Source organism: Nothoprocta perdicaria, unplaced genomic scaffold (assembly GCF_003342845.1).
Source record: "Nothoprocta perdicaria isolate Ctin4 unplaced genomic scaffold, notPer1 scaffold_19, whole genome shotgun sequence".
Lineage (NCBI taxonomy): Eukaryota > Metazoa > Chordata > Aves > Tinamiformes > Tinamidae > Nothoprocta > Nothoprocta perdicaria.
The window spans coordinates 2175402-2202940 of record NW_020455093.1 but is presented as its reverse complement, the minus strand read 5'-3'; the positions used below and the strand labels follow the sequence as shown (position 1 = coordinate 2202940).

Below are 27539 nucleotides of genomic sequence, written 5' to 3'. Positions count from 1 at the left end.
GCCATAATTCCTAGAGGGCTGCCTGGCTATTGGTAACTAGCCATAATGTCAGCTTCTTTTCAGACCTTCTCTCTCATATTCTGGGGGCTGTTAAAGCCTGGTAATTTGCTAGCTAGCTAGGGAATTTACCAGATGGAGAAATTTTCAGCTGCAGTAAAATAATTTGAACATCTCTACCCACCCTCCTCTGCAACAAAAGTAGGGCACAAAATAAAGTCCTAAATATTTTGTACATGTTTATTCAATTTCATGTCCAGGTAAGGATATTCCACTGAAACAAATGTTCCTGTGTGAGAGTCACTTTGGAGAGTTTTGGATTTCTTTTTTGCAGTGCTATGCATAGCCTTTATCCTCAAACAGAACTGTCTACAGGACTTGTTGATAGACTGCTGAACTGCAGGGAGGTGAAAGAGGCACCAAATATTGTGACCCTCCATGTGACTTCCTTCCCCTACGCGCTGCAGACTCAGCATACTCATATAAGCCCTTACAATGAGATCCACTGGCCTTCATCATACAGCAATGTAAGATTTGAGGTGCTTTTGTGAGATTTTCATAAGTTACATTACATTTACATGTTTGGAGGACCCAAGTTTGCATGATGTTTTTCCCTTGTTCAGTTTATGGCAAACTCTTTTCCCTTTGCTTATCCTTTCATTTTCCTTTTGTGTCTTTCATTCTCTTTTTCTTTTATAAACTATAGTAGCTCTRCTAAAAATTCATGAGCTACCTAAATGGAAACCATCAGAAAATCTCACTATCATGCATTATTGTATGAGTATATGTACATACTTTCTTTCATATGTATACATATTTGAGAATATTTATACCTATAAGGATGTTCTGTGCATATATATATAATTATATATACGTGCATTTAGGGAGAGTGAGAAGAAGAGAGAAAGAAACAGGAAAAAAATTAGTCAAACTTCTTTCTCTCACAAAAATTAATTCATTCTCTCCTCTTTGATATGTGTCTGAATATATATATTTATTAAAGTGATTGCAAATATATCAAACATAAGCGATTATCAATTATAAGATAATAATTGAGGGCTTTACCTTTAAATTTTCTTTCCTCATTTTTTCTAGGGTGTAGATTTATACAATGAGAACAAGAAATACTTTGGACTGTCAGAATTCATTGAGTCCACCCTCTCTGGGCATAGTATTCCCCTGCTTCGGTATGACAGCTCTTTTGAAGCAATGGTCATGGCTTTGGGAAAGAGGTAAAACACACTTTTTGCTTTAATTAGAAAATTATTMATCTAATGACCTGAGTCATTCATCTAATTCATCTAATGACCTGAGCCCAGAACTACTGTGTGCAGTTCTGGGCTCCCCAGTATAAGAGGGATGTGGAGCTTCTTGAGAGGGTCCAGAGAAGGGCAACCAGGATGATTAAGGGAATGGAACATCTCTCATATGAAGAGAGGCTGAGTGAGCTGGGCCTGTTTTCTTTGGAGAAGAGAWGGCTCAGAGGGGATATGATTAATATGTATAAGTTCAGGAAGGGAGAATGCAGGGAGGAAGGGGACAAGCTGTTCTCACTGGTGGCCAGCGACAGGACGAGGGGTAATGGCCACAAGCTGGAGCACAAGAAGTTCCGTCTCCAGGTGAGGAGGAACTTCTTTACTGTTAGGGTGACAGAGCAGTGGAACAGGCTGCCCAGGGAGGNGGAGAAGAGAAGGCTCAGAGGGGATATGATTAATATGTATAAGTTCAGGAAGGGAGAATGCAGGGAGGAAGGGGACAAGCTGTTTTCACTGGTGGCCAGCGATAGGACGAGGGGTAATGGCCACAAGCTGAAGCACAAGAAGTTCCGTCTCCAGGTGAGGAGCAACTTCTTTACTGTGAGGGTAACAGAGCAGTGGAACAGGCTGCCCAGGGAGGTTGTGGAGTCTCCTTCTCTGGAGGTCTTCAAAACCCGCCTGGATGCCGCCCTTTGCCGCATGCTGTAGGTGTGCCTGCTTGAGCAGGAAGGTTGGACTAGATGATCTGTAGAGGTCCCCTCCAACCTTAGATATTCTGTGATTCTGTGATTCTGTGAGTTACTGGACTACAAGCTGATTTTTTTTTTTGCATATATTTGGTCTGTAATCTAGTCAGTCCAGGATGTCTCTTACTGTCAATAGCATTGTTTAGCCCAAAGTGCTGTTGGTTGTTGGAACAAGTAGCTACTTCTAGGTTACAATCATCTCTGACTGCATCATGGTATAGTTTCACATGCATCATTGCTTTTATCCAACAGTATTGTTTGCTGGCCTAGTCTGATTTTGATGTATATAGTTCGACCACAAAAATAAAAACAGATTTTACTATCATTTGTCTACTTCCAAACTGTAGAATATCATCAAAAYTTGCCAACACTTCAATCAGATTTTCTTGCTCTCTGTGGCGGCAGTCAGAAAGTCTAAAATCACTGSAAGAGAATAGTGACATATTATGTGCTTATGTGCAACTGTGAAAGAACTGAGAGAGAATAAACGTATTGGTGTGTATTTGTATTTCTAACTGGGAAAGTGCTAACTGAGCCCACCCACATGCAGCTGCTGGGACTTGCTGCAGTACCCTGGGGAGCTGTGATCCCACATATTAGGTTCCTTTTTAAGCAAGCAACATCTTCTATTTGTACTGTGCTCCTGGATTTAATTTCTATGAAAAACAAAGGACAGGAAGCTGCTGCATGTCCCTCTCTCTCCTTTCTATGGACTAGGAATTCAGGCAGAATATGTACCTGGAAGCTTCTGGGAACATGGGGCTCTCCTGGGATGCTGCCTATATTTTTGATCTCATTGGAAACAGGAAGTAATTGGCTTAGGTTTTCAGTAAGAAAACATGTGAGAAAAGAATCAACATATTGTGAAGAGTACTGTACCCATTGACAAGTGTATTCACTTTGAACTGTGGTATTACTGAGTGCATTAGCAAATCCTGATTGTTTGGTAACTTGTGATGTTTTAACTTCACTGGACTTCTTGCTTATTAAATCTTTATGAGAAATGGAGGGACGTGGTCAGTTGTGATTGTGAAATGAAACATTGCAAAGACTATCTGGCTACAATTTAGTGAGACTCTGTTCTGTTGAGCAGTAGATATTATATGTAACAGAATAAAATAGTATGTACTGTATTTTGTAAAACATTAGCTTTCTCACTTTGACACTAATATTTCACCATTTAATTCACCGTTTATTTCAGGTTCCCCAGGTTGCACAGTGCAGTGATAAGGACTTTTGTCCTCATCCAACACTATTCCGCAGCTATGATGGCAGTGTGTGGTCTTTCCCAGATGAAGAATTATACCTCAGTTGAAACTCTGGAAATCACCCAAAACTTAATAAACTCATCAAGACAATGTCCTAGTGGCCACGGCCTCATGGTCGTGTTGAGAATTCCATGCACTCCGCTGGCTGCAGTAGCCTATGAGCGCCTGTATAATGTAAGGGAAAGACTAGCCCTTGAAGATAACTTTGAGATAATCCTGGGAAATCCCAGTTCTGGAATCACAATAGGAAAGCACTTTTTGGAGCAACTAAAGGTAACTTGTAGAATGACATATGCTGGGAGCACACTCTTCATTAGATGGGCAGGTGGGAGATTTTACTGGTGAGACTTATGTGAGACTTATGAACTTGCTCAAGTGCAAGTCTTAGCAGTAAAAATAAAAATAATATCTCATAAGGATATCATATATCRTAATATTCTATATTTTGATATTTCAGACTTCCGAGGTTATTGTATTATCCTACCTCTGGTTATGTTCTAGTTGCTCAGCTTGATATTAACTAATCTGGGTAAAACTTCACTTCCACAGCAACCATCCCAAACAGTTGAACTGTCTTTATATGTACAGACCATGAGCAATAGGGAAAAAAAGACAGCTAAAAATTGTCACAGTCTTGTCACTGTTTGGTCACAGAATCATTATAGTCATAGCACAGCAGTGACCAGTCGAGAGTTAAGTTATTCTGGTTACCAGCAGGTGGCATGGAGCCACCAAGTCAGTATGCTGCTTAGAACGACCCATATTCATGTCTCAATATTTGACGTTGTCTGGACTGTGTATTGATCCACCGATGCATGGATTCACTACTTTAGGTCCAGGGTCTGGGCTCATTTATATAACAAAAGGTCTCTGACACAGCCCATCACTCGATCACCAAAATTAAAATGTATTTATACTCTAGAGTGGTATGTATAAAATATACATATTGTACATTATACAACACATTCTGCTTTGATACACATTAGAAGAAGTTCTCTGAAATCCAGAGCCTGATACTGATCTCATTCTGCTGTAGATTAGGAGTGACTTATCCTGAAGAATCAGTATTAGTTCAGAGTTGTTATCTGGTTCAGGAAGGGAGAATGCAGGGAGGAAGGGGACAGGCTGTTCTCACTGGTGGCCAGCGATAGGACGAGGGGTAATGGCCACAAGCTGAAACACAAGAAGTTCCGTCTCCAGGTGAGGAGCAACTTCTTTACTGTKAGGGTGACAGAGCAGTGGAACMGGCTGCCCAGGGAGGTTGTGGAGTCTCCTACTCTGGAGGTCTTCMAAACCCGCCTGGATGCCACCCTGTGCCACATGCTSTAGGTGTGCCTGCTTGAGCAGGAAGGTTGGACTAGATGATCTSTAGAGGTCCCTTCCAACCTTAAATATTCTGAAATATTCTGAAATATTCTGAAATATTCTGGTTATTTTCTCCAGCATACACTGCACAGATGTAATTCCAGAGACTGAACCATCATACTGTTGCTTCTACTGCTCATTCCTTATTTTTAGGTCAGTGCTATAGTACAATGTACTAAGTTAGATGTGTGTTAGGCAGCAGGATCTGATGCTGAATACCTCATACTTAAAGTTATCAGGAAAATTGACCGCTGTGGGGAAGTGGGGGACTGCAGGAGGCTTCAGAGGATGGCACATGAGTGCAGCAGTATGTGTGTGTATTCAGCACATCCAACTTTTCCCTCTTCCTCCAAAGTCTCACTCCTATCTCATCTCATTTCTCAGGCTCACAGATCYATACTTTAACTGCCACGAGAAGCAATCCTCTGTGCTCTTCTTGTCCCAGAAACTCCTCTCATCCTTATTCTCTGTGTGCTGAGGAGAGAAAGAAAATGCCAGGACAGGACCAGAGAAGGGAAATAAAGGAGGGATTGCAAGAGATGGGCACTCCTTCCATGGAAGGAAGAAGGATGAATGGGATTCATTCATCCTTCCCATTCATCCCTGGGAGGAGGGATGAATGCAGCTCCTTGAGTGGATAATCAGTAATGTACTAGGAAGTTCTGCAATCTACCTACTTAGTCTCAGCTCTATAGTTTATTTTGGTAATCCATTCATTGGATTTTCCATTTGGAACATCCATTCACCTTTCAAATGGATAATAAAGTATTTTTTTCTATATTTTTATTTGTGGCCTATGCATATGTCCAACACTGTCTCTTACCTTAATTAGGTGTGGCAGAAAATTGAAGATGTAGACTGGAGGCCACAGACCTATTTGGAACTGGAAGGTCTGCCTTGTATATTGATATTCAGTGGTATGGATCCACAAGGGGAGTCTTTGCCACGGTAAGAAGATCCTGACAATACTGTATTTTCTCAGTTGCAGGATTTTTTTTATCCATTGCTTATCAGATGGCTAATTATTAACTGTGCCATAATTTTGGGGAGCGCAAAACTGAGATTTAAGTAGTAAGGCCTTTTGTTTTCACTTTTGGCAATTTTTGTGTCATGAACTGAAAAAAGGTGGGATCTRGAAATGGCGGTTAGTGTATTTGGGGTGATAAAAATTAAAGATAGAGCTGAGACTTCTGCTACAAGTTTCAAACTTTTTGGGGTTTCTGAGGTGACTTCTGTTCCACAGGTGGATTAGGTAGATTGCTGGTGTAAGAATGTAAAATTACCCTCAAGTTCAGCTTGGCCCTTGGTATAAACACGATAAAACTAGCTCAAAAATGTTTTGAGATATGGCTCAGCTACATGGAGAGAGTAAGGATGCCTAAAAAAAGGTGGCTAGAGATCATACCTCAGAGTGAGATATGTGCAAAATGCAGGCGTTTTGCACAAGAGCTTGAGAAAGCCGTGCCTTCTGGAGTGGCASCTGGAAGGCAGACCTGATGCCCTGGAGCTCTCCAGTGGCCATAGATGCTTCTGTCTAGTTGACTGTTTCCTATTTTTTGTGTTAGGTTTAGAACCCACATGAATATTTTGCTTCTTATGCTGATGCTGATTTTCAGTGCATTAGATCAAATAAATAGATTGAGAATAATAAAGTTTTATGTGYCACAATGATAAACTTATCAAGTACAAAATGTAAATAGTGCTCCATTTCATCCATAAATTAAGCCAATCATGACAAAATTCCTCTTTGACTATGCGTGTAAAAGAAAAAAAAAAGAGCAGATTACCGTGGTTTTCATACTACCCTCTGTTTCTCTCCAGATCGTTGAGATACTGTGACCTACGTTTAATAAATTCATCATCTTTGGTAAGGACAACCTTGGAGCAAGAGCTTGGTTTGGCAGCGTACTTTGTGAGCTCAGAAATTCATACAGAGAAAGCAGTTGTGAGTGATGTGTTAGAGAGTGACCCAGAAAAACTAAGCAGCACTGATAATGAAGATGAAGAAATAGCGACAGAAGGTATTATTAGTAGAAACAATAAAAGAAGTTGTAAAATGATTGAGCTGTGTTAGAAAAAGCAGGATTGCATGGGCATCTGATCAATGAGGCTTTCTGGAGTGAGCCTTACTGAGTCAACTCTGCTTCCCATCATTTCCCTGAGTCCCTGTCTCCTCATCTTTCCCTGCTCCTTGCAGAGGGACCACTACTGCTGTCTGGGGCAGTTCTGCTGCTGCATTTTTGCTCTCTCTGCTTTCTTGTCTCCCTCCTATGGTGCTATATTTTCTTTGCCCTGTATGTTCTAACAGCTAACTCATGGAGCTGAAGTGAATGCACTCAGTAAAACTCACTGCTAGCAGCTTTGCACTCCCCTTGGCTGCGAGGTCCACACTTTACTTCTTGGGAAGGAGTGATTCCATTCCCCTTCTCCCAGCAGAGGCAGCACCACCTAAACTGGCCCTGGTAAATGCCGCCTAAGATCTGCTGACGTACTGCCAGTGATGGAGACTCCTTCTGGAGGGATGTGTAGTCAAGTTGAATCATCTCTAGTTTTGCAAAATTAGATAGTATGGTAGGAGAACATACTGGAGTATAGTAACTTTTGAGCACTCCTTGCAAGTGCCCATGAATTCAAATGGAAAGTGTGAAGTTGTCGAGTACTTTTTAAGTGCAAAGATGAATACATAAAAGTGAAAATATGCAACAATAATTTACTTAGCAACAGGATTTTTGTTTTGAGTGATAGTTGACATTATTAGGCATCATTAGATTCTTAATTCTTGTTATTGTGTGTTGTGACTTGCAGCTGTGGAAAACAGGGGTTTTTAACCCCATACGTTAGTTAATTCTCATGATGCGACCTGCCATTTCTTTTTCTATACTATGAGGAGGAGGAGAACTGATTATTGTTCATCTAATAAGCTGTTATTAATAATAAGACTAGCTGACCAGAGTAAGGAAATAATCAACTACTTACTTCAATAAAATAGGTACCTTTGATATAAGAATGAAATTCTAAGGTTATACTCAAACTGTCAACAAGAGTCTGCTGTTGGGGTGATGACTACTTCTCTCCATTTAGTGTAAAATAAGCCCAGGTTGTATGTGATCAGAATCCAGTCGGGCTTCTAAGTTATAAGGCTGCTCTTCCAGTCCATGAAGCATGGCAAGCTCCTCCAGAGTTCAATTCAGATCTCTAAGAAAGACCCTTGGTCTGACATGTCTGCTGGAGGTGTTCATGTCTCTGTGCTTTGTCTCTGTGTGTTATAGTAAAACTCTATAGAAAAAAAAAAAAGCATTTTAACTTAGAAGTCTAAGCTAGGAATGGTAACTGAATATCCTTGGTGGATATGTATGATCTGTCATCACCAAATTCTGATACAGTCTAGCCACACAGCTGTAGTGTATGGGGTAGAAGGCAATTTCATAACATACTGAGAAAATAGAGCTTGTTGTCAGTTGGTTTCCCTGACAGTGAAATAGCGTGGCAAGTAAGGTATGGGTAGGAAAAAGATACCATAGCTGACACATGGCTAGTAATTCTAGGCTCTTGGCTGCAGCTGAGCATAATTAGATCTGTCCATAGGCCAAAGCAATATTGCATGATATGAATACTCTCTGTGCTGAGAACAGCGTCAGAATGAGGTCAGAACCCAGAAAACTGTTACCTGTTTCTCCYCACCCTTTGATTTTCACAATGTAGCTGTGATTTCTTAGAGGCTTACTTAAAATGCATTTTGTTTTCCCCTGTCACCATTCATGAAACAGGCTCTGCTTCAGAAAGGAGAAGTCCTATGAAAAGAGAAAGATCTTGTTCCCATGACTCTGCATCATCATCTCTCTCTTCAAAAGCTTCCAGTAAGACCTTAAAATCATTTATCTCCAGATAATCGTCCTGTGTAGACATCTATTTAGTCTAAGGAGGAAATAGCTTGTGAATGGGTTAAATGAGCAGACAGTGAGGTGGATTGGAAAGAGTCTGAATGGCAGAGCTCAGAGGGTTGTGATTGGATTGGATTGTACATAGTCTAGTTGGAGGCCTGTAGCTAGCAGTGTCCCCCAGGGGTGATGACAATATCTCATGAAGACTTGACTCAATTTAGTAAGGAATCTATAAGGGAGAGAGAACAGGGCAATCACTGAAAACTTCCCTGTTTACTTCAGTGCTTTGGAAGCCACTTGTCATGTTCAGACACATGGGACAAGTAGTCCCATTAAGATCTCTTGCATGTGTAAAATTAAAGATAGCAGAAGGATTTGCATTATTTGATGGATGATCTATAGAAAGGATTTCTTTGTGTTTAACTTTGGCTATTGACCTGCAGAGATAGTTGCATTGTATTGAAATAAATTTCCTCTTTTAGTTACAGCGTTCTGCAGTGAGTCATCTCCTCCTTTGATAACAACAGGGGATACAACAAAATCCTCCCACCAAGTCCAAAGTAGCAGCGCTGAAGAAACTACAAATAACTATGAAAGGCAGAAGCAGAAAGTAGACAAAGGGGCACAAACAGTGATCAGCAAACACTTGCCAGCTTTATCTGAACAACTGGATACAAAACAAAATATAAAAAGTGCCCAAATTTCCATCACGTCTTCATCCTCCTCACCTTTCTCCTCCTCCTCTTCCTCCTCTGCATCTACTCATAACTCCTTCATCCTACAAAACTCTCAATGCTCCATGASCAAAGCATCAAAACAACCTCCTATAGTTTTCCTGCCCAAACTGGTGTATGACATTGTTACATCTACTGACAGCAGTGGACTTCCAAAGTCATCTTCCCTCTTGCCTTATCATTCTGTGATGTGGGCAAGTTCTTTCCGTCCTCTTATGAGTAAAATGATGACGTGCACGGAGCAGTCTCTGTACTACCGTCAATGGACGGTTCCCAAGCCAATCCATATGGACTACAATAACAGAAATGAGGGCAGGATGGACACCTTTCACCCAAGGAGGCTGCTGCTGAGTGGGCCACCACAGGTGTGTAAAAAGACCAGGTATTATCATTGATTTATTTTGTTCAATTTTATCATAATTTCAGTGAGATTAGGTTAATGATACTACCATTCAGATGTACTTTAATTTGTTTTCATATTTTATTGCCTAATTTTCTTTTAGCAAGTAATTTTCCTTTCTTTACTCTTAAAATGAATTCATGGACAGTGAAGTGGTAGCAATGTTCTTTGTTGGCTTCTTTATATTAGATTGATATTTCAAAAGATGGTGGGCTCAGAAGATATTTCCATGTACCATTTCAATTTGWTTAAGATGAATAAACATTTATATTTTAAATAAGAATTGAAGATGTGCAAAAAGAATACTTTCTTATGACCAATCTGAAGTYAGTTAGGAGTTTGTAATTAAGGCATTTCATCTATTTCCTTCATCTATCAGACAGAAATAGATGTTGTAACATGTACGAGAGACCTAATTTGCTTTTGCAGAGCTATACTCACAAGATGAGGATCAAAGACTTTTTAAAGTACCTTGAAATGATACATAGAAATTGCTGAAGACCAAGAAAAACACAGTCCAGGACAATTTATGATAGAATTTGTATATTAGATATGCAAATATATGAAGATATGCACAAGATATACACATCAAGAAATGCAAAGATGCTATTCCTAACGCTACTCTAAATATCAGAATAAGTCCATAAATGAAAATAGTTAATATGGTAATTAATTGTATTGTTTTGGTTTTGGGTCCTAAATGAATTTCTGGAGTTGTCAGAAAAGTCAGAGAGAATTTGATAGCATACCCTACACTTGTAAGCAGGATTTGGGGCTTAACACAGATGATATTTTCCATTTGGCAGCTTATTCACTGTCTCTCTTCCAAGGTGTGGTTTTCACCATTTTTCAATATCAAGTGAAACTCTCCTTTGAAATACTGATCAAGGCTCCTTTTGGCCCCGGATATGGCAGTGCATATCACTTCCTCAATATCACTTCCTTCACTTGAAACTCCATTCCTTCTTCATCTTTCTCTAAAATGCAGAGATTTCCTTGTCTTGTATTGGGCCACACAATTGTACTAGTTTCTAAAACACACTCTTCACATGTGTATTTTTTTTTATATTCCCGTTCTTTCTGATGAGTAGATCTGTTTCACATAAAACAGATTTTTTGGCTTATATTAGGAATAACATGCCTTCTATCTAGTTGTCCCAATTTAAGGGTTTATGTTCATTTCAATATGTGGGAAAAGATAATAGCATTGCTTCCTTTAGCATTTTGACGTTCGAAAGTACTAAAAACTGCTGTAATTCAAAGAAGAGCTATAAGTATGTTGGTTGTTTATTGGGTTGTTTTATCAATATAATGTAAAGATCTCTTATAGATAAAGTAATATATAGGCAAAATATATACAAAATTCCAGTTTTCTTTGTGAATGAATCATTTTCCTTCAAGAAATAGGTTTTGCTCACATGTTTCTTTGATAATATCTGCATTGTACCTTGAATCATGTTGCACACTGCATGAAGAGACATAAGCAGAAGACTGTGTCATTTTCTCAAGAGAAGTCAATTATTAGACAGTACCAATTTGAATGTGAGTAACATGTCAGCTGGAGTATGAGAGATTATAGTTTCATATTGAAAGGAAGTTTGGTATATTGAACCCCTTCTGAATGTTTAGGGCTCCTTCATTATATCCAGATAAATCCTGAGAAAGAGGATCTTGAGGTTTTGTTCCATCTAAAAACTTATCTGAATTTCAGTAAAGCCACTGGACATGTAGTTTAATTTATCTCTGTGCTATAGTTGTGGTAACATTGGGGTTCAGTTCCCTGATATGTTCCTCACCTTACTTTGGATTCCATACCTACAGCACTTAAAGAAACATTCAAAAGATTTACTATCTTATTACATCCCCTTCCACCATCGTTAGGTACAAGAATGATAGATATTGAACTTTAACAAAAACAAATTTTTACCTACCCTTGCTTCAGTTTCAAAGACTCTTTCAAAGCATAAAACTGTGGAATCTTTAAACATGTAACTTATACTTAGGAATATGCAAATATAGGAATAAACACACAATGAATATTTCTACACAGCTTTGATCTATATTGCAATAAAGTTATGCTACATTAGTCATTCCAGTTTCCAGTTTCCAAATACATGAAAAAGTAACGTGCTGAAAAAAGAAAGCTTATTTTTTATTTTCTAATTTATATGTTTACAGATAGGGAAAACAGGTGCCTATCTGCAATTCCTCAGTATTTTGTCCAGAATGCTGATTAGACTGACTGAAGTGGATGTTTACGATGAGGAAGAGATCAACATTAGTAAGTTCTTAATATAAAAAGGTTTGCTGTAGACTGCAGGACATTGCTATGTTAATTTGCACTACAGTTTGCTTTACATATTCTGTGCTTTTCACCTTCGACTGCAGTTAATTTACTGAAATATTTTTAGAAAAGCTTAGTGTTATCTTTAACTGATACTTAAAAGTATTTTATTATTTTACTCAGTTTACTCTTCCTTTCAATCAAAAAACCCACATACTTTATCATCAACCTTTATATGGGCAACCTACTTAACAAGGATGGGAGGTTTGGACCAGATGATCTCTAGGGCAGTGGAGAGCCCTAAAGATTTCCATTGAGTTATGAGGTACATTTGTTCAAAGTTGCACCTCTTCACACATAGTAATTTTGCTGTCTTGGAATTATAGAAGAAAAAAATGATGCAAAGCAATAAAAATGGTAAAGCCATCTATAAAATGTGGACAGATTTTAAAATTGTAATTCCATGCCTTTTTTTTTCCAATAATATCATAGACATAAAAGATGAATCTGATCAATACTACCATCAGCCTGGAGATGTGTGGCCAGATTTGGAAATATTTAAGAAGATCCCTTTTGACTACACTATCCATGATCCGAAATATGAAGATGCAAGTCTGATTTGTACAAAGCTTCAGACTATAAACAGTGAAGGTTAGAATTTGAAATATATGTGGAGTGATACATAAACATGTCTGTCTTTATTTTTAACATGAAAATGCCATTGACTTTTTAGTGTCAGAGTGCAACTATTTGAATGACACTTGACTAAGACATATTAAGAAAGTATTTGAACTTTCGTAGATGACACATTAAGAGAATGAGCCTTATGATTGCTTTATGGACTACTAAATAATTTGTCTTTCATTAAAAAGCTGTGATCTGACAAAAAAAAAGTATATTTGAATGTTTTTATGTATTGGTATTTTCCTGTTTTGTAGCAATGAAATGACTGAAGTAAAATTATTTTTGTACATAAAATTGTTCTTAGGTTTGAATGATAAGGGTGAGATTCATCTACACAGATTTAGATTTCAGCAATATTGAGGTGTGATTTAGACCTCTTGACTCCCTCAGCAGTTCTTAATGAGAAATAAGCACTCCTTAGGCGTAATTTATCTCTTTTTACAGCAAATGTTTGAAATAATTCAATGCAGACTAGATGTGTCTGTTTCTTTCTGTGGAATATAAACAGCTTAAAGGTAGATTGATACGTGAAAGCATCCTGTAAAATAGATCTCTGAATATGTTCCTACATGAGCTAGCTGGGCATATGCAAGCCATGGGACTGAATAGGGGATATCCAAGCATGTTGAGGTAGCTGGTCAACATCACTGTGATCTTTAAAATATCATTGGATTTGGCAGGGAAAGCCTGATGACCATAGAAAGGCAAATATCATGCCCCTTTTCAGGATCACAAGAAGGATAATTCATGAAGCTACAGGCTAGTTAGTCTGCCTTCACTGTCCAGAGCAATAGAACAATTATGGAAATTATGCTCCTATAAAACATGTCCAGGCATATAAAGGACAAGAAAGTGATTAGGAATAATTAGCTTGGATCTATCACAGACAAACTGTATTCAGTCAACTGGATTGCCTTTTATGATGCAATAACTGGCACTATGGACAAAGACTTGTGGTTTTACCTTCACTTCCTCACGGCTTTTGACCCCATTGTCTCTACTGTCCTCATTACTTAAAATGTAGGCATGTGGCTTGGACAGGCAGATTTAAAAGTGGGTGGAAATCAGCTGGACCACTGAACTTGAAGTGCGATAGTAAGTTGCACAAGATCTAACTGATGTTGTTTAATCATGGAAAACCTTGGGGAATGATAGCGGGGCAAATGCTGTGTAAGATGGTCGAAGGGACGAAAATGCAACCTCAACAAGTTCACAGATGATAACAAATTAGGTAAACAGTCAATATGTTGGGAGGCAGCACTGTCATTCAGAGCCTTGACAGGCTCAAGAACCGGACTGATGGGTTCCTCATGAAATTCAACAAGAGCAAATACAGAGTCCTGCAGTTGGGATGGAATAACCTTTTGGAGCTACATAGGTTGGGGCCAAAAAATTAGAAGTTTTGAAAAAGATGACCTACTGATCTTGGGGGACAGCAATTTTGACATGACTCACCAGTTCTCTCTTGGGCTAATGGCYTACTTGGACTGAGTGAAAATGTAGCCAGCAGCTGAAGGGAAGTGTTTTTTTCTTCTATATTAGACACTTGCAAGAGTTCTTCTGGAGTACTGTGTTAAGTCTGGGTTTTCCAGAAGAATTAAGGGAATGACATATGGAAGTGAGTCCAGCGAASGGTCACTAAGATGGATAGAGGCCTGAAGAAAATAATGTGTGTAGAGAAACAAAGAGAATTAGGTTTGTTCAGACTGGATAAAGACATTATAAAGCAAATGTTTTAGAGGTTCAAAGCGTCACACTAAGAGGCAACAGACACAGGTTACAAAAGGGGAAATTACAATTAGATGGTAGGAAAGATATTTCCAGAATAATACTCACCAAACCCTGGAGCAGGTTGTTCAAAGAACCTGTGGTATCTTCATCCTGGATAATTTTTGAAACTAGACAGGACAAGATCATGAAAAACCTAATCTAACATTGCAGCTGGCATTTCTTTTGAGTGGAGCATTGACTTGACGACACAAAAAAAGAACTGCTTTCCAACTGAAATTATTTGGTTCTGAATTAAAGGCTACATGGCATCTGTGAGAATGATTTAGCAGTCTCGGTTCACTTTTGCATAGCTGGATGTCCTTACCAGAGGCTGACATTAAATTTCATCTTTCAGTCTCCTACAAAGGAAAGACCTTTTTTTTCCCATTTAAAAAATGGGATTTCTGCTAAATAGCAGCAACATTATACTTGCTAAGCTTATTTCACATAAGCTATGGTGACATCTGCTACAGGAAAGCAAATGTCTATCCTGGAAAGCTTCAGTTGTACTTAAACCTGTGAGCTAAGGTTGAAAACCCTCCTTTATGTTTTATTGCTCTTGCATGCCTTCAACCACTAAAAGCAGCAGCAACAGTGACAATTTTACTCATCTGGATTTGCTTACACCTCAGCCTTACTTGAAATCTATACAGAATTATCATAACTGTGGACTGACAGGTTTGTGCTCTCGGTTGCTGTACAAAGCAATTCATAAAACTTACTATGCTCAGAATGAATTCATAGTTTGTTTTGCGTGTCGTTAGTCCTACCACTGTTCTTCGAAGGTCATTAAAAATTGACAGGAATGGTTCATCAGAAGGAAATATTYTGCTTTCAAATATATGTTACATTTATGTTGCCTCTTTCTTAATAGACAGATCAATGAGCAGRAGACAGGAGGATATGTATTCACGACGTCAAACAACTAGGATGAGACTATCCAAGTATGCAGCATATAACACCTACCATCACTGTGAGCAGTGTCATCAGTACATGGGTTTCAATCCCAGGTACCAGGTAAAGTCTTCCAGAAATTATTGCCTTTCAAGTCTGAAACTGAGGCACACACAACACAAATACAGTTTTGTATATACCCACAGCYTCTGCATTTGTTTACAAATTGTATATATCTAATCTACAGTTCCACAAAGAGTTGATTTACCAATTCTTGTACTTTTAGAGGTTTGCCTCTTGCCTCTGTACTGCAGATTTGAGGACTTTAGAGGACTGTTCCTTGCCTAACATATACTAATTCATTCAGTGCTGAAATCATCATTTTGCATACCAGCGAAAATTAATTCCCAATAAGCTTTTCTCACTGAGACTTGCTAACATTTTGATCTGAATAACGGCTAGAGCTGTTAATTTTGATGATGAATCAGTGCACCATTAAGAATTCAATATATAATGTATAGATTGGTATTACTCAGTGCAATCCTGTGCTTTCCTGCTTTAGTAGGAATGTGAGAAAGATGCATTAGTAAGAGAAATGCTGTGGCTTTTATGTGTGAAATAGCATTCCTATAAGCAGAGCAGACTACAAATCTTGGTAGCATCAGCAAGACAAAACTGCAATAATAATTTCAAAAGACAGAACAATTTTATTCCTTGTCTTTAATATGTTCTAGTTTAGAGGGCATCACTTAATACTTAGTGGATTGTGAGGTGAAATATACTGCAAAACAGTGAGCATTTGTTTGTTTTAGTAGCGTTATGAATGTATTTGAATTATGCTGATACCTKGTACAAAGTAAGTTTGGCTATAACCACTGGAATAACCTTTTTTATTATTATTTTTTTCSCTGCTTCAGCTGTATGAATCCAGTCTTCATGCATTTGCCTTTTCGTATTCCATGCTGGGAGAAGAAATTCAGCTACATTTTATCATTCCAAAGTCAAAGGAACATCATTTTGTCTTTAGCCAACCAGGCAGACAGTTGGAAAGCATGAGGCTACCACTAGTCACAGATAAGGTAGATGGATAACTATATTTTCCATTGTATATAACAGAAGACAGAGACACAACACCTAGTTTAAAACTTATAAAAGTTTACACTTCTGAYCCTGCTGTCAGCACATCACGAGGCACTAAGCTGGTATTTTATCACAGAAAGGGAAACAAGATGCAAAACCATTAAACCATTTCTTTTGCTCATTATCCAAAATGGACAGTTCATATATTTTAATCTGGGATAAAAGTTCTTTGGATATTGGATTAAGATACTAAAGCAAGAATGATTTCAGTARTGAGCCTCAGATATGTGGCTGTGTTTATCAACTAGTTTACTAAGAAGCAATTTTTCACTGTAGAGGAACGTGCCTATCTTATTCTGCACAAATGTTCAAGTGCTTTCATATAAAAAAATGGCTTTCACGGAAACTTTGTTATGGATTTAAGACTGTCTGAAGAATCACATGGCACTTGTAGAAAACAGTTTGTAGATCATCCATCTAGGCTGCACTATCTCTGATTTTGGCATTCTCAGTGACTCATAATAGCTACAATCAAGCTGTGTCTGGTTCAGGTTACAGTGCCCAAATTATTGGAGAAATCAGTGGAACAGTAGGAAGCAGGAGCTGTTCTATTCTGGAGAAAACAAGCTTATAAAAGACAATTACTCCATTTTTATGTCCAGCTCATGTCTGAAATGTAAATGTAAATGTAAATGTAAATGTAAATGTAAATGTAAATGTAAATGTAAATGCATTCAGTGTGTGGTCTTACTTCATACAGACCTAAATCCTTTATAAGATATAGCCTTGAGGTGCATGTGTACTTGGCAGGTCAGAGTCAACAGTCCTTTCCAGTCCACTACATTCTTACCAGTTAATTAGAATCATAGAATAGAATCATAGAATGCCGAAGGTTGGAAGGGACCTCAGMGGTCATCGAGTCCAACCCCCCTGCTCACRCAGGGWCACCTAGAGCACGTGGCACAGGGCWGCATCCAAGCGGATTTTAAAGATCTCCAAAGAAGGAGACTCCACAACCTCTCTGGGCAACCTGTTCCAGKGCTTTGTCACCCTCACAGTGAAGAAATGCTTCCTTAAGTTCCTGTGGAACTTCCGATGCTTCAGTTTGAAGCCATTTCCTCTAGTCCTATCACTGTCCACCACTGAAAAGAGGCCGCCCCCCTCCTCCTCACTGCCTCCCTTGAGGTATTTATGCACGCTGATCAGGTCCCCCCTCAGCCTCCTCTTCTCCAGGCTGAACAGACCCAGCTCTCTCAGCCTTTGCTCATAKGGCAGATGTTCCAGGCCTCTGATCATCCTGGTAGCCCTGCGCTGGACTCTCTCCAGCAGCTCCACATCCCTCTTGTACTGGGGAGCCCAGAACTGGACACAGTACTCCAGATGTGGCYTCACCAGGGCTGWGYAKAGGGGGAYGATCACTTCCCTCGACCTGCTGGAGACGCTYTTCTTAATGCACYCCAGGATCCCGTTGGCCTTCTTGGCCACCAGGGCACACTGCTGCCTCATGGTCAACTTGTCGTCCACCATGACACCCAGGTCCCTCTCTGTGGGRCTGCTCTCCAGCAGGTCCACCCCTAATCTGTACTGGTGTCCAGGGTTATTCCTCCCCAAGTGCAGGACCCTGCACTTGCCCCTGTTGAACCTCATGAGGTTTCTCGCCGCCCAGTCCTCCAGTCTGTCCAGGTCCCTCTGAAATTAAGCTTATAGTGATAGAACTTATTTTTTTCCAACTCTTAAAAAAAGTTGCATTTTTTTCTATTAGGCTGATTAGATAAAGTCTCCCCAATGTGAAGGAACCTGATTTCTGCTGAAGGACTTTGTCAGCCTTTTTCAAACATCAGTTTAATAAGAAATATTAATATGAAATCTCATATTTTTTTCTCTACTTACAGAGTGAGGATTACATTAAAAGTCCTACTTTTACTCCCACTACTGGCCGCCATGAACATGGACTTTTCAATTTATATCATGCAATGGATGGGGCCAGTCACCTGCATGTTTTAGTTGTCAAAGAATATGAAATGGCCATATATAAGAAATACTGGCCCAACCACATCATGCTTGTTCTTCCAAGTATTTTCAATAGTGCAGGAGTAGGTAAGTGTAACAGAAAATTTTTACAAATGCAGACACACAACGTGGACCCTTGATCTGTTGTTATTCAGTGAGATGCAAGTGTACACTTTGTAGCTAGCATAACTGATCTGGTGATTTGGACTCCCTTTGAAAAGCCAATGAATCAGAGTACTGTATCCAGAAGCAGTCTTCAATAAACTGGATGAATTGCACCCTAGATATACTTACTGTCCTCACTTGCTATTAAAGGAAATGGAGGGTGATTTACTCAGACTTACCTGCTCCAGGTAAGACTCCTCCTCCCAGGCACTGTGTGTAGATAAGGGTCTTCCATAGGTTCCATAGCTGCTAACAATGTGTGAATATTTCAGGTGCCTCTAGTCGCACTAGATACTTCAGTTTACTCAACTGAGCTATGCTCAGCACCCTRCTTTCACTGATGGAGCAATCTCTAGGCAGCTGTAGTGCCAGACATTCAATGTCGTTGACCAGGAAAAACTGATCCCATGTTATTTGATTGGTCAATCAACATCTATAGATATTTGCACTGAGAGATGCCAGTGGGGGCAAATATTTGTCAATTAAAAAAAAATCAGTCATCAAACTCTTAAAACACTAATAAATCTTTACCACAGAAGTCAAGCGTATCTCCCAGTGGAGTCTTCTAAGTGATTTTTTTTTTGCAATTGGCCGAATAAATTGGCTCTGGGCAGGATTAGGGTATCAATAAAATCCTCAGAGTTATGAGCTCCTGAATATTGTTTTCAAAAAGCTTACAAGTTGGAAACAAATAATTTGTGCCCTCCCTTTTTACCTTACGGTTTGTGTTCTTTCAGGTGCTGCACACTTCCTGATTAAAGAGTTGTCTTATCATAACTTGGAGCTAGAACGAAATCGGCAGGAGGAGCTGGGGATCAAACCCCAGGATATTTGGCCCTTCATTGTCATTTCGGATGATTCCTGTGTTATGTGGAACACGGTAGAAGTTGACTGTTCAGGAGACAGGAAGAGGTAAGTAGTGCAGTCGAGGAACATACACTTTTTCARCTGATCTCTTTTAAGTTTCCACAGCATATCAGTTTTGAATTGCCATATTTGAAATACTACAGCTTTCACCCTGCATGAGCAGAGAATAGTATTTGCCTAGATAAATACTTCCCTTAGACATCTGCCTTGCATAACATAGTTTAGGACCTGTTGTTCATTCCTGTCCCCACAGAATTTAAGTGTCTGATAGCCTTTGCTGTAGAGCTTGACTCTGGTTCTATAGGCAGTTCCTGATCTACTGAGCAAACCCTAGCACTAGCATGTCCATTTTTAACATGATTGTTCAAAGGAAACTAAAAGACCTGTCTATGCAGATTGGGCTCTGACTTCTTTGGCTCTTTTTTCTCTTCCAGTCTTTATATCTTCATTATGAGATCCCCAGGTCCCCAAAGAGGTGTTATTCTCATTACCTTTTTTACGTTACTTATACTAGGTATTCTTATCTGTTCTCAGAACAGTGCTAAACTCAGTGACATTGCAATTCAGGATTTATAGTAAATCTTCTAAGACAGCTAAACTCCATGAGAATTTTTAAATTTGTCAAGTTTTAGGGTGGGTAAGGCAGATGTTATATTTTGCATTCTAGTTATGACACCAATTCAGAAGCTGCCCCTGAGGGATTTAGAGTATTACTCAGRTAGCTTTAAAAGTTTATCATCCTGATTGACAATCTTGAAAGATCCAGACTGCGTTTTGAATCTGCCATTTGAATCTGCCAATCTGCCATATCCCCACAATACCAACCCTAGCTGAGTTTTGGTTTTGGTGAGAAAGAGAAGTTGCAGTAAAGTAGGATGGTGTTGAAATTACCTTACTCATGAATACATTGGACTCTTGAGAAYTCCTGTTTAGCTGGAGTAAGGCACTGATTATTCTCTATATACTTTAATTTATTTTCCTAATTATTGTAGTGAGTATACATGGACTGAAAGGAATGTTTCTTTGAAGCAAATTCTGCAACATATTGAAGCAACTCCAAACGTCACTCACTATGCCTTAATTGGTATGAGGAAATGGGCCAGCAAAACAAACAGTGCTGAGATCAAGGAACCATTCTCCTGTTGTCACGTGCATGAYTTTGTCATGCTGAATGTTGATCTGACTCAGAATGTTCAGTACAATCAGAATAGGTAAGTGAATCACTGCCCCAAGCATCTTGATATGGGGATAATGGACAAAAAAAGGTAGATTTACAGTAGGTCTTGTTTTTTTTTTTATGAGGTCATTAATGTGATGCAGAATTTTTTTTTTTTAAGTTGATGGTTCAAATCCTTTCTTAATCACCAGCAGCTGATAGAAAAAAGACATTGAGTTCCATACTTCCAAATATATCACTCATATTTGAATCACAAGGTAGACATACTCTGCAGCATGCCCTGAAGTCTTCATCCACCAGCTTTTTAGACCAATAGACCAAATAAGTTTTGTACTTTCCTCCCTGCACACTTAACTGGAAATACTTCCAAATGAAGCAGGGGTGCATGGGTGCATAACCAAGCCTTGTTCTGGTATGGAACAAGCTATAGCTGGGTTTCCCCCTTGGAGCAGAACCCCAGGCTGATAGATGATTGTTTCTCAGATTCTGCTTTCTTGAAATTCCACATTTTTCATTTATTGCACCACATACATAGGATATTTAAGTTTAGAGTATTACCACACACAATATCACTGCAGTTACCAGGACTATATTTACTAGACATATCATCTCACARAATAATACTGAGACCAAAGACAAAGTTTTCAAAACAGATAATTACATTTCAGGAATCTCATTGCTGTCCATTACTGCAGTCATGGGTAAGCTCTCTAAAGTCCAAACCCTGGATCTTAGTGCCATGGCTCTACAATATCACTCGTACAATTCACCATGTAATATCTGCATTCCAAATAGATAACTGGGTCTGAATTTACCAAAGGTCTGAGTATTTGAATGTAGCCTGCTTTACAAGTTTAAGTTCTATCTTGTTCCATTTTATTTTTAAAATGAGTTAGTTCTAGCTCAGGCATGATTCGCCTCATTCTGCTGTGTTATTTCCTATGCCTCAGCAGTTCTGTTGTATTAAGAAATGATTCTTTGCTTTCAAGAAGTTTTGTCTCTGAGGTATTTCTACTATTTCTGTAGAGAATTATTAAAAAGATTTCTGAATATTTGTATTCTAAGAAAAAAGTGAGTAGTTAGAGACTTCTGTGCATTTGACAAATGAAATGTGTTTGTCAGTTTTTAATAAGAAACATTACTCTGAATTGCTATGATTTTATTCTTCCAGATTTACATGTGATGATGTTGACTTCAACTTGCGTGTCCACAGTGCTGGTCTTCTCATCTGTCGGTTCAATCACTTCAGTGTCATGAAAAAGCAAATTGCAGTAGGAGGACAGAGATCCTTCCACGTGAAGTCTAAGGTGGGAACTGAGAATTCTCTTTCATTCTTGTTAAATTCCTGTTTGCTGCTTTGTAACATGGAGAGCAGAGATATAGTGGTACATCTCCAGTTACCTGTAATGGGGTATGTCTGACCCTTTTTTTTTTTTTTTGAAATCACAATATTCTTAGTATAAAGCATCATTTACTTTTAATTGCTTTCCCATAAAGTTTTAAAAAACATATAATGCGGCTTGTTTTGCAAGCCCAGGAACCATTCACTATGAGATTTTATCTATAGCTAGTGATTTGTTCATCTTTATACTATTTCATATTCAGGAAAACTTGTGTTCAAAGAAGAAAATCTCCAACACTCTATAAATACCAATATAATTCCATGAATATCTCTTTTGATAGCAGGCATTTGGCTAATTTGCTTCTTATATAGATCTTGGATTTGTATTATAGACACATATTCTGTACAAACCCAAATTCAGATAGTTAGGACTTGCTGGGTCAGGACTGATCTGTACCACAAATGTTTTTTCCTCATAGGTATCTGACACTCCAGTTTCAATCTCACCTGCTCAGTATATTTGTGCTCCTGACAGCAAGCATACCTTCTTGGCAGCACCTGCTCAATTGCTCCTTGAAAAATACCTCCAGTACCACAGCCATCGATTCTTCCCTCTGTCACTGAAGAATTATAGCCACCCAGTGCTGTCTGTGGACTGTTACCTTAACTTAGGACCACAGGTACTGAATAAAATAATCTTCAAGCAGCTCTAGGAAAYATATAGCTTACAAATTTGGATGAGTTTTCTGATGCATTTCTTCACAATAGTTACACAGCCCTCAAAAAAGCAAATATTAGCTCATTATAATGTTTACATCAATGTCCAAATCCTATAAAGATATTTATTATTAGAAGTTACAAATAAAGTACACAGAGAATGATACCACAGTCGTCATCGATATTAATACAACCTGGGAGTGGTACGGGAATATGTTAGAAGAACAAACTCTGTGAAGGGGGCATCTTTCTGTTACTCTCTTCATCCATTGCATCCTTTCAGCTCTAATCCATTCAGAACATGAAATTCGTTCAATTCAGTTCTTAAATTGTTACCTGAGCTGGAATATGCTAAAACAGGACTGGAGGAATATGCATCCTGGACCAGAATCTCAACTGCTGTGAGTCAGCCTTGCTCTACTGAATCACGATGACTTATGCTAGCTGGGGATCTTCCTCAGCTATGTAGCACAATGACACTTGGAAAACAAAGCCTTACATAGAAGTGAAAGACAGCTTAATCTGAGATTTATAAACCTTTAAAAGAGGGCTGTAAATGTTTCTGGTTCATAGCGATTTGAGGGGTAGCCACAGAACAAGATAGACTACAGGAAACCTCACACATCCACATGTGTGCAAAAGTTGTGACTTGAGTAATCTCACTGTGATATAAATGAAATTAAACGTTTTAATAGGTTATTTTTATGTAAGACTGCACTTAGTATATTTACTCCTGTGTATATAAACTCATGTGCTAGGCATGATGCAGAGTTATGGCTGTGGGGAACTATTGTTACTGCAGATTTCAAACCTCATTATATCTAAATTTCATAATAATAGTAGTAATAAATAGTGATGACTAATAAATAATTATGAACACTGCTCTTCTAATTAGTAGAGAGGTATTTAGAAAGGAATAATAAACATCACAACTGTGATGTTGGAGCTGGAAAGCTCCAACTTTGAATCAGGTGCAAATCAGGAATTTGAATTAGGTGCATATGCTGTGCGCTTGGTGTGAAGTCCCAGCTAGTAATTTTGTAAAGAAGCCTGAAGATAATTGATTTTTTCCTTGTTCTTTACCAAACAGATTGCAGTTTGCTATGTGAGCTCCCGGCCTCACTCTCTGAACATCAGTTCCTCCGGTTTGACGTTCAGTGGTCTCCTACTGTACCTCTGTGACTCTTTTGTTGTGGCTAGCTTTTTGAAGAAGTTTCATTTTCTTAAAGGTGAGCTACAGTTTTATTACACAGAATTGACTTGGTCTGTGGCAGCCAGGAACCTGAAAAAAAGAACTTTTGGGGTTTTATTTGTGTAAAACTACATAAATAAATAGAGGAAGGCATACATACATGTGTGTGTGCATTTATATTTGTTTTTATATGGTCCACACTCTTTTGATTTTGGAACATGCTGGGTCTACACTGCTGTAAATTACTATATTATAGTGGCCTAGGTTCTGCGGATTTTCTAGGATTTTAGGATCTAGGATTCTAAGTTCCAGAATTTTAAATGGCAGTGTTGAGTTCTCATGCCTGGTGTATATTCCTAACTCCTTACCCTTTGTAAACTGGGTCTTCAGCTTTATGCATGAAGCCTGTTGTGCTCTTGCAGATAATGTTTTCCAGTTTTCAAAGAAAATACATGATGGACAAGGTCCCATCAAAATCTCTTAACTATCTCTGGAAATATCTGTTCTCAATATTTATTCTCAATAGTTTCTCCAAGTACATCGCAGCATATCTTTGGTATCGCATTAGCTTACAGATCTGAAAAGTGCTTGGATTTGTGACTGGTTTTGAGAACACGTTTAGACCTTATTTAGTCAGCAAAGCACACAGAGGTGAATCAATGTGCACTAATAATAGCTTGGATGAGGGCACAGAGAGCACTCTCAGCAAGTTTGCAGATGACACCAAGCTGGGTGGAGTGGCCRACACTCCGGAGGGCTGTGCTGCCATCCAGAGGGACCTGGACAGGCTGGAGAGTTGGGCAGAGAGGAACMTCMTGAGGTTCAATAAGGACAAGTGYAGGGTCCTGCACCTGGGGAGGAATAACCCCARGCATCAGTACARATTAGGGGYTGACCTGCTGCAAAGCAACAGCTCTGTGGAAAGGGATTTGGGAGTCCTGGTTGACACCAAGTTAACCATGAGTCAGCAGTGTGCCCTTGTAGCCAAGAAGGCCAATGGGATCMTGGCTGCATCAGGAGCAGTGTTGCCAGCAGGTGAAGGGAGGGGATCCTGTCCCTCTCCTCAGCTCTGCTGAGGCTGCACCTGGAGTATTGGGGGCAGTTCTGGGCTCCCCAGTATCAGAGGGACATGGAGCTTCTAGAGAGGGTCCAGCAGAGAGCAACTAAAATGATTAAGGGACTGGAACATCTCTCGTATGAGGAGAGACYGAGTTGGGCCTGTTTAGCCTGGAGAAGAGAAGGCTGAGAGGGCATATGATTAGCATGTATACGTTCATGAAGGGGGAATGTAGRGAGGAAGGGGCCAAGCTCTTCTCAGTGGTGGCCAGTGATAGGACAAGGGGTAATGGGTGTAAGTTGAAACACAGGCAGTTCCATCTCCATGTGAAGAAGAACTTCTTTSCTGTGAGGGTGCCAGAGCCCTGGMACAGGCTGCCCAGGGAGGCTGTGGAGTCTCCTTCTCTGGAGATCTTCCAAACCTGCCTGGATGCCGCCCTGTGGCCCGTGCTCTGGGTGTCCCTGCTGGAGCAGGAAAGTTGGACTAGATGATCTCCAGAGGTTCTTCCAACCTCAACCATTCTGTGATTCTGTGTATCAGTTTGTGGTTTGAGTGCTGTGTTGAGTGAAGGTTTAATTCAGCCAGGTAATAATGATCAGTATGGTTCTAACAGTAATCAGTGTGGGGTTTTATCMTGTTTTCTGCCAAGACCCAGCACCACCTGCTTAGATCTACCAAACAGATTCACCTTTCCTCACCCCAAGGAGTGGGGAATGTGCTACTAATCTCACCTACTAATGAACTAATTAATGTGTTACTAATCCTGCCTACTAATTCACCAAGGTTATGCAAGAATACTCTAGTAAATAYGAGTTGAATATAGTTGAATATAGCTGAATTGACTCCCACGTCACATGCAAGTGTCTTAATTTTCTCGCAAGCACAGTTGCTACTCCCCTTTTGATGTGGTGGCAACTCTACATGCTGCGGGCTGGGGAAATCTGTTCAATTTGATGAACAAAGGTTACACATGGATTTCTCTCTCACTGTTTGCTTAGGTGCCACCCTATGTGTTATCTGTCAAGACCGCAATTCCCTTCGGCAGACTGTTGTCCGGCTGGAGCTGGAAGATGAATGGCAGTTCCGACTGAGGGATGAATTCCAGACTGCCAACGCCAAAGAGGACAGACCACTTTTCTTCTTGACTGGACGGCATATTTAACAGAAAGCAGACACATTTCCTGAGAAGCTAGGAAAAAAAAAATAAAAAAGGAAGTGTCACAAGAATCTAATTGTCATCAGCTCAAAAATGACCTTTGACAGGTTCCACTTTCTGAACAGAAACTGGACAGCTTTCCATGGTTTATTATTAGAATGATATTTAATCAGTCAGTTTGTGCTTATATTTCCAAATACTGGAAGTGACTTTTCTATTTAATTGTCTGAAGGAAGTAATTCCTGATCCCTGGGAGAAAGGCAGAAACTTAATGGAAATCATTTTGGATCAGAAGAAAGGTCAATGAACACTYTTTTTTTGAGGGGGGAAAGGGGAGAAGAAGAAAAGGAAGGAAAAAAAAGGAGCACATACCAGTTCATAAAAGTTCTAGAAAACTTTTTGTGAATTCTAGAAATAGTAAATGTAAATTTAGGAGCATATTTTGTTTTATACAAGTCTTATTTATCTAACAGTTGGCCAAAATTATTACAGTGTAACAGTATACTGCTGTTGATTGATCCAGTTAGGCTTTTTATATGAAGATATATGTAAAGTATATTTCTTATATAATGAGAACCGAATGGGAAACCCTCWTTTTTGGAAGAGGCCACAGTACATAATTTGGCATGAAATTTTATTTATATGTCAGTTTTGCTTGGTATAAGAAATAGAGTCAAGAAAGCAGACTTAAAAATGAGATCTCAACATTTAAATCTGAAAAATGAAAATTTCTATGAAAATGAAATGAAATGAAACGAATATGAAGAAAATCAATGGTGAGACTGATTTTGCAAGGGACCTCCTACATCTAACACACTGGTGGTTTTGTCCACGAATTAAATTGTTGCATTGGCTGCAAACCTCAAGCTGGGCCCATGCAGTCAGGAGATGGTTCTGAAGCCATCCCAAAATATGCCTTCTGGGGCTGTTTTCTTGCCAAGGTGCTTCAAGAGAAAGCAAGTTGAGACTACAACTCTGAGGAATGTAGGTAGAAATCTAAAAAAAATGTTCTAGGATGCACTGGGCAGCACAGTATTTTGTACAGTGTGCTATTCAATGTAGAGTTTGTCCCTCTTTAGGCTTATGGAAATATTCTGAGTTGCAAACTTCATGCTTGTCTTTATAGAATCAGTGTTACCTTCAGCCAGAGCTGGTCACTCTACCCAGGTGCAGGAAGGATGGTTCAAGATATTATTACAAGGCTTCTAATAGGTAGAAAGTCCTTCCTGGCTCGATAAACCAATGACAGGACCATGTTTTCTGCTGGTGGGTGTGCCATTAGGCAGCTCAAACCATTACATTATAAGCTTTGTGATGGAAACATGAATATGACTGTGCCAAAGAGCTGATTTAGGTTCATTTTCAGGGAAAAAAAAGTAAGCTCAATAAGTATGAGAGACTTAGATGGCTATTTTCAAAATTCCTTTGCTATAAATCACTGTGTTTGTATAGTTCATTGTTCTTGTTTCTGAGTGAGAATTCTCTTTGTTTACATTT

The 27539-nt window shown here is 39.2% G+C and overlaps 1 protein-coding gene across 1 annotated transcript in view; it reads left to right on the top strand.

Moving 5' to 3' along the window:
* GREB1 (growth regulating estrogen receptor binding 1) overlaps positions 1 to 26450 on the top strand; it is a 49924-nt gene extending 23474 nt beyond the window's left edge. Inside the window, exons 15-32 of the mRNA XM_026037098.1 lie at positions 332 to 524; positions 1093 to 1229; positions 3201 to 3540; positions 5465 to 5580; positions 6454 to 6653; positions 8400 to 8489; positions 8996 to 9612; positions 11826 to 11928; positions 12424 to 12582; positions 15260 to 15402; positions 16197 to 16358; positions 18252 to 18456; positions 19272 to 19446; positions 20394 to 20612; positions 21750 to 21885; positions 22400 to 22600; positions 23728 to 23866; positions 25885 to 26450. Of these exons, the coding sequence (XP_025892883.1) occupies positions 332 to 524; positions 1093 to 1229; positions 3201 to 3540; positions 5465 to 5580; positions 6454 to 6653; positions 8400 to 8489; positions 8996 to 9612; positions 11826 to 11928; positions 12424 to 12582; positions 15260 to 15402; positions 16197 to 16358; positions 18252 to 18456; positions 19272 to 19446; positions 20394 to 20612; positions 21750 to 21885; positions 22400 to 22600; positions 23728 to 23866; positions 25885 to 26048 (3499 nt within the window). The 3' untranslated portion in view covers positions 26049 to 26450. The remainder of the gene's footprint in view (positions 1 to 331; positions 525 to 1092; positions 1230 to 3200; positions 3541 to 5464; positions 5581 to 6453; positions 6654 to 8399; positions 8490 to 8995; positions 9613 to 11825; positions 11929 to 12423; positions 12583 to 15259; positions 15403 to 16196; positions 16359 to 18251; positions 18457 to 19271; positions 19447 to 20393; positions 20613 to 21749; positions 21886 to 22399; positions 22601 to 23727; positions 23867 to 25884) is intronic.
* Positions 26451 to 27539: the final 1089 nt, after the last annotated feature.